The sequence below is a fragment of the Lipotes vexillifer genome, unplaced genomic scaffold (assembly GCF_000442215.2).
Source record: "Lipotes vexillifer unplaced genomic scaffold, Lipotes_vexillifer_v1.1 scaffold539, whole genome shotgun sequence".
NCBI lineage: Eukaryota > Metazoa > Chordata > Mammalia > Artiodactyla > Lipotidae > Lipotes > Lipotes vexillifer.
Genome location: NW_006789542.1, coordinates 1,724,096 through 1,730,697, shown reverse-complemented (window position 1 = coordinate 1,730,697; position 6,602 = coordinate 1,724,096). Strand labels below are relative to the sequence as shown.

Here is a 6,602-nt window from a genome sequence, read left to right as displayed (position 1 = left end):
CCCTCAAGCCACAACTACGGAGCCCGCGTGCCACAACTACTGAAGCCTGCGGTGCCTAGAACCCGTGCTGCACAGCAAAGAGAAACCACCTCAGTGAGAAACCACCTCAGTGAGAAGCCATGCACCGCAACGAAGAGTAGCCCCCGCTCGCCGCAACTAGAGAAAGCCCACGCACAGCAGCGAAGACCCAATGCAGCCAAAAATAAAAATAAATAAAATGAAATTTATAGAAAAAAAAAAAAAAAAAGATGTGTTGATTCTGCTGCTCCTTCCATTGTGTGCTGTTACTGTTGTGACTTTGGCTGTTACAATTTCATCTCTATTGAGCAAACAAGAATTGTGTTTTTTTGTTTGTTTGTTTTTTACATCTTTATTGGAGTATAATTGCTTCCAAAATTTATAAGCAGCTCATGCAGCTCAGTAACAAAAAAACAAGCAACCCAATCCAAAAAGAATTGTGTTTTGAGGAGGAAAAAGCTGTAGTCATCAGGTTAACCAGTATGGCCTGGTTGTATGAGAGGCTAAGGGTCATGGGAGTATTTAGAGCACTTAGAGCCAAGGGCCAAGTAAGAGGGTGTCACTTAGAATAGAAGCTTTCAACTGATGTCCAGGATGGAAAGAGTAATAGGTTTGTTTTCTCCAAAGGACATGAGCTAGGGCAAACATGCAGGACCAAATACATAATTCACAGGGTACAGTGCAAAATGAAAATGCGGGGCCTCTTGCTCAAGAAGTATCAAGAATTTCAAGATGGTGACAGAAGAGCATTAACCCAAGTGCAGGGCCCTGTGTGACTGCACAGGCTGCATACCCATTGTAATAGGGAAGGAAAACCTGATTCCATATTACATCTGTTCCTTTTCACTTCAACCTTTGTGTTCTGTTGTCTGCACTTAGTCATGCTGGCTCTGCACCTTTTGTAAAAACTGTTGTCTATAGCCTGAAATATACAGCATAGCCCATTCTCTGACCTTTAAGAGTCCTTCCATATAGCAATAAAAAGTTGCAAAACAGAGAATAACAGTCGCCTTGTTAAGAGGTTTATAGGAACATCCTGACCTATGTGGGTAGCTGGAAGAACAAAGAATTCTTACACCAAGAAGTTCACAACAACTAACCACGCCCTTCCTTCATCATGCCTTTAAAAGTGCTTTGCTGAAACCCTTGGAGGAGTTTGGGAGTTTGGAGGTTTGGGGCACGAACCACCTGTTTCCTTGCATGGCCCTTCAATAAACCTTTCTCTGCTCCAAACTCCGATTTTTCAGTTTGTTTGGCTTTACTGTGCATTGGGCACAAGAACTTGCATTTGCTAACACCGTGAAGCAGGCCTTGCAAACATTTATAGCTATTAAATAAAATCTGAACATAAGTTTGTAGTTTCCTGTTGGAAAATTAAGGAGTTTTGTATTTGGGGAGGGGGGAGCCTTTTAAATATCCAGATGTAGGACTTCCCTGGTGGCCCAGTGGTTAAGAATCAGCCTGCCAATACAGGGGATATGGGTTCGAGCCCTGGTCCGGGAAGATCCCACATGCCGCGGAGCAACTAAGCCCGTGAGCCACAACTACTGAGCCTGCACTCTAGAGCCTGCAAGCCACAACAGCTGAGCCCGCATGCCCCAACTATGGAAGCCCGTGCTCCTAGAGCCCGTGCTTCGCAGCAAGAGAAGCCTCCTCTCGCCACAACTAGAGAAAGCCCATGCACAGCAACGAAGACCCAATGCAGCCAAAAATAAATAAATAAATTTATTTTTTTTAATTCCAGATGTATTTCCTTTCCCTGCACACTGAAGTTTTTCTTCAAAAGATACTGGATTCTTCTGCCCCTTTATCCCATGGGGCCATCTCTCTGTTTCCGAAAGACCTACTAAGGTGTAGGTACTGGTTTGCCCCTCTGTAAACAGCCCTGACATCCTCGCTATACTGCAACACCGATTTGCTCCTCAGCTATGAAGATTTGGCCTAGATTTAAGGCTCCACAGTCCAAAAAGCATGGATTTTGACGCCAAAATGGGTTCAGATCCCAGCTCCACCATTTACAGTTTAGCGACTTGGAGCAAATTACTGAGCCTCCCAGTTTTCTCATCTATAAATGCGACTGATAATACCTAGCCTAATAAGGTGGCTCTGAGGATTAAATACGGTTAAAAGTGTGACAGCTTAGCACATAAATGCACAACAAAACTAGGACACATCCACATTTTGCAGTATCCCCCTGCTTTAGTCCAAAACTGAACCGAGGAAAGAGGAGCGCCCTCAGGCCAGGGAACTCCAGCTCTGCTTCCTTCGTCACTGAACCCTATAAATAACTTGGCTAAGTCACCGGCTCCCTGAGAGTCGATGTTTCTCAGGGTGCAGGAGGGAGTTGCTGCAGGTGGTCTGTCTAGCTGGATCATTCATTCGGGCGTTTGGTCTGAATTTTCCGTCTACTTCCTAAAGCATCTCCCCGACCGTGCTGTGCGCGCCCAGCCTCCCCGGAGGGCCTCCCGAAGGCACTGCCCACTTCTGCCCCGCTGCTCCCCGCGGGGCCCCGCGCAGCCCCGCCCCGGAGCCACCTCCCACCCCTCTTCTCCGGGGGGCGAGCCAGCCCGAGCCCAGTCACGACTGTGCGGTCCCCCGCGAGGTGGCCGCGGGCGCAGTGGGGCGGCGCGCTTTCCCCCTGCCCGCGGCGGTGCCGGGGAGGTGGGCAGGGCCGGGGCGGGGGCGAGGCCGAAGGAGGGCGCGTCGGCGCCTCGGCTAGGATGGGAGTCCCCGGCCTCCGGAGCTGAGCAAGCCGGCCCGCGGCGAGGAGGGCGCGCCGCAGGGGGGCTAGCCTCGCTCTTCCTCCGGGAGCCCAACACCTTTCCCGCGCCGCCAAGATGATCCCGCCGAGCGGCGCCCGAGAGGACGGCGTGGACGGGCTGCCCAAGGAGACGACGAACGCCGAACAACCGCCCTCTCCTGCATCCACCGGCAGCCAGGAATCCAAGGTACCGCGCACGCTTGCCCCGAGAGGATACAAACTCACTCTCCTTCTCTCCTCTGTCCACCTTTGTTTCTTCCCCACTGGCGCTGGCGCCACAGTCTGAGACGCGTCCCCATTTCCTCTCAAGGACTGTACCTCCTTTGAGACTTGAATGTACGGCAGGACTCTGATAGCGATGCTGGACCACATCCCTGGAGACCCAGCTTTCTTGCCCACACAGCCCGGGGGCTTTGCGCAGGGCTTCCACCCTGCGAGCACCCGCAATTCAGTTGACTCCTGGTTCATATAGCTTTCTTGGGTGGTGGTGGGGGGGGGGGGTTGTTCTGTGCTTTGAACCTGCATGTACCCAAGGCGCGTGCAAGTATTAGGTGGCTTCTGAAGGCTGAGGGAGAAACAGCCGAGGGATACTCCTCCAGAAAAGCTGGGGCACTTGCGGACCAGCAGAGGTTTGCCTGTATCCCAAAGGTCTGAGACCCTTTGCTCAACAGGGCTCATCCCTAACCTCAGATACAGCTCATTTCAGAAAAACCAGGGAAATGACGCGTTCTCGGGAAAGTTGATGTTCCTCTTGTGGAAGTTAATCCTTGGACTTACACTTGCTTTCATGAGAGTTACACTGACATACACAAAACCAACCCCGCAGCACTTCTGTCGCTGGTACACTTCCTCTGAAACTCTCGTGGGTGCCAGGCACATGTTTGGAAATCTTGGAAGAGGATAAAGTAAAATGCGGCTGCTAGCTGTGCGATGCCAAATGGCATCTCAGCCGGGAGTGAAAACCATAAGATGGAGTTTGTAGTTATATGGATTTTTTAAGGGCAGGACTCCTGGCTCTTTATCCAGATCTCCTTTTGTGTTCCCTGGATGTCTTTGTAATGTGGGGCAGTTCCTGTGTAGGAATGAAGGAAAGGAGGATCCCAGTCTGGAGGGCAGGTCAGATGGGGCAAAGAAGAGTCCCATCCTTATCTCCCTTCACACACATCCCTGGAAGCCATTGACAAATCAGCAGGATCAAAAGCACAGCTAAGGGGCTCTCAGTTTAAGTGATGCTGCCCACTGTGTGTACCCCAGCCCTCAAAAGTTAACCATCAGAGATGCTAATCCAAGACAAAGAGCTTTGCATTATCTTTATTTTATTTTTTTGGATAAATATCTGACCTGAAATATGTGTGTTAACTTTTCTAAAACGCAGTTGGAAATGGGGGCAAAACCCCGCCTTCCAGAATCATTGTGAGGCATAGTAAGTACAGTGTAAGGACTGTACATCCCAGTACAGTGTAAGGACTCGATCCATGTTTACCCTTTTCTTTCCTGAGATAAGGAGATGGGATCCATCTCACCATAGATGATTCACTCCAAATGCATCTCACAACTCCTACACATGGACCGTTACCCCTCTGACCAGAAGTTTCTGGCTGTCTCATCATTGTCCCTCATTGACCTTCATTCACCTAAGTGATATGGGGTAGTGGCCACTTCAGAGGGGATCTAGAATACTGTAAATGAATGCAGCTAAACTCAAGAGTGAAACTAGTATTCAACTTTTTGAATTGGGCCTGTTGCTCTGCAGTAGGTACGTTCTGGAAAGCGCTTAGGATTTGCTTATACAGAAGCGCAGTTCAAACACACTGTATGGGCTTGCTATTTATAGATATCCTAACGTAAATTCTTTGGCAAAGCAAAACCTATGTATGTAATACCCGTCATTATCCACCAACTTATCTGGTTTATGGTTTTGGATCTGCACACGTCAGGTTTTCTCAAAGTGTATTTGTACATTCCTAAATTTGCTGTCATGGCTTAGGTGTTCTTAATCAGTGGAGATGGACTGTGGGGGGCCCGTGAACCCCAGGAAATCGAATGCAAAGTGTTGTGCCTGAAGGTGAAATTTGAGGGGGGGGGGCATAGTGTTTTTGATACTCTCCAAGGGGCCCATGCTTCTAAAAAGGCTAAACTGCTGATGTGGAGGGGTTATGGTAAGGGAACATTAGGATGGCATGAAACAGGGGTAGTAGAGGCAGGCTCTATTTATTCTGCACCAGCAGTGCCACATTTTAAAGCTTATTGGTGTTAACAAGGATCCTCCACCCTGAGGATGAGCGTCTGGTAGGAGAATGTGGACATGTAGTCATCCCATCTTACTTACTCTCCTCTGAAGTGGTTTGTTTGTCAAAATACTGTGTGGGACAGAATGGTTCAGCCCCTCTGGACAGTAAACTTTCTCAAGAAAGACTTTTAAAATTAGTTTTTTCTTTTATTTTATTAAAGCCTAGTTGACTTACAGTACTGTATTTGTTTCAGGTGTACAACCTAGCGATTCAATATCTTTATAGATTAGTCATCATGCAAAGTTATTATAATATTATTAACTACATTCCCTGTGCTCTACATTGCATCCCTGTGACTTACTTTTTTTTATAGCTAGTAGTTTGTACCTCTTAATCCCCTTCACCTCATTCACTCATTCCCCCCACCTCCCTCCCCTCTGGCAATCACTAGTTTATTCTCTGTATCTGTGAGTCCGTTTCTGTTCGGTTATATATGTTGATTTGTTTTGATTGTTAGGTTTCACTACACATTTTTTTTTTTTTTTTTTTTTTTTTTGCGGTACGCGGGCCTCTCACTGCTGTGGCCTCTCCCGCTGCGGAGCACAGGCTCCGGACGCGCAGGCTCAGCGGCCATGGCTCACGGGCCCAGCCGCTCCGCAGCATGTGGGATCTTCCTGGACTGGGGCACGAACCCGTGTCCCCTGCATCGGCAGGCAGACTCTCAACCACTGCGCCACCAGGGAAGCCCACTACACATTTTTAAAATAACTTTTTTCTCTCATGATAAGAGTAACAAATACTCTGTGGAAATTTGAAAAGTCCTGAAAAAAAGGTTTTAAAAATTCCCTACTGGTCCAGTCCAGAGACGACTACTGATATCTTGATTGTATATTTGCCTCTATTCATTGATTTTTTTTTTTTTTTGGCAGTACGCAGACCTCTCACTGTTGTGGCCTCTCCCGTTGCGGAGCACAGGCTCCGGACGCGCAGGCTCAGCAGCCATGGCTCACGGGCCCAGCCGCTCCGCGGCATGTGGCATCTTCCCGGACCGGGGCACGAACCCGTGTCCCCTGCATCGGCAGGCGGACCCTCAACCACTGCGCCACCAGGGAAGCCCTTCATTAATTTTTATATTTACACAGTTGAGAGAACAATGGTGAGCATCTACTGAGTGCTTGGTCTGTCAGGCACAACTTGACCCTTCATAATAACCCTGTGAGGGAGATTCTGCTATTATTTCTGTTTTATGGATAGGGAAGCGGAAACTCAGAAAGGTTAGGTGACTCCCCCACGATCGTATAGTTAGTTGAGTGACACAGCATGGACAGGGACCCAGGCAGCATGGCTCTGGAGGACAAGTTGTCAACCACCTGCAGCCGTCTCTCATGCCTGTGTACTGTTTTACATCCTGTACTGTTTCACCTAACATCCTAACCAAGTATTTTATATGATACTAAAAGCCATTTGCAACCATATTTTGGTCTTCTCATCTTTAGAAATCTTTGAAAATAAATTGAGCCCCATTATCATGTGAAATGATTAAAGCCCAGTTCTTATACAGCTTCTTTGCATTTGATTTTGCTACTCTTTCC

At 48.2% G+C, this 6,602-nt stretch overlaps 1 protein-coding gene across 2 annotated transcripts in view; it reads left to right on the top strand.

The window, feature by feature from the left end:
* Nucleotides 1–2,700: 2,700 nt before the first annotated feature.
* Nucleotides 2,701–6,602, top strand: part of STAC (SH3 and cysteine rich domain) — a 100,408-nt gene continuing 96,506 nt past the window's right edge. The window contains exon 1 of one of the 2 annotated variants that reach the window (XM_007462708.1): nucleotides 2,701–2,966. In XM_007462708.1, coding sequence (XP_007462770.1) covers nucleotides 2,856–2,966 — 111 coding nt within the window. In that variant the 5' untranslated portion in view covers nucleotides 2,701–2,855. The remainder of the gene's footprint in view (nucleotides 2,967–6,602) is intronic. The other variant, XM_007462709.1, reaches the window with a different exon arrangement.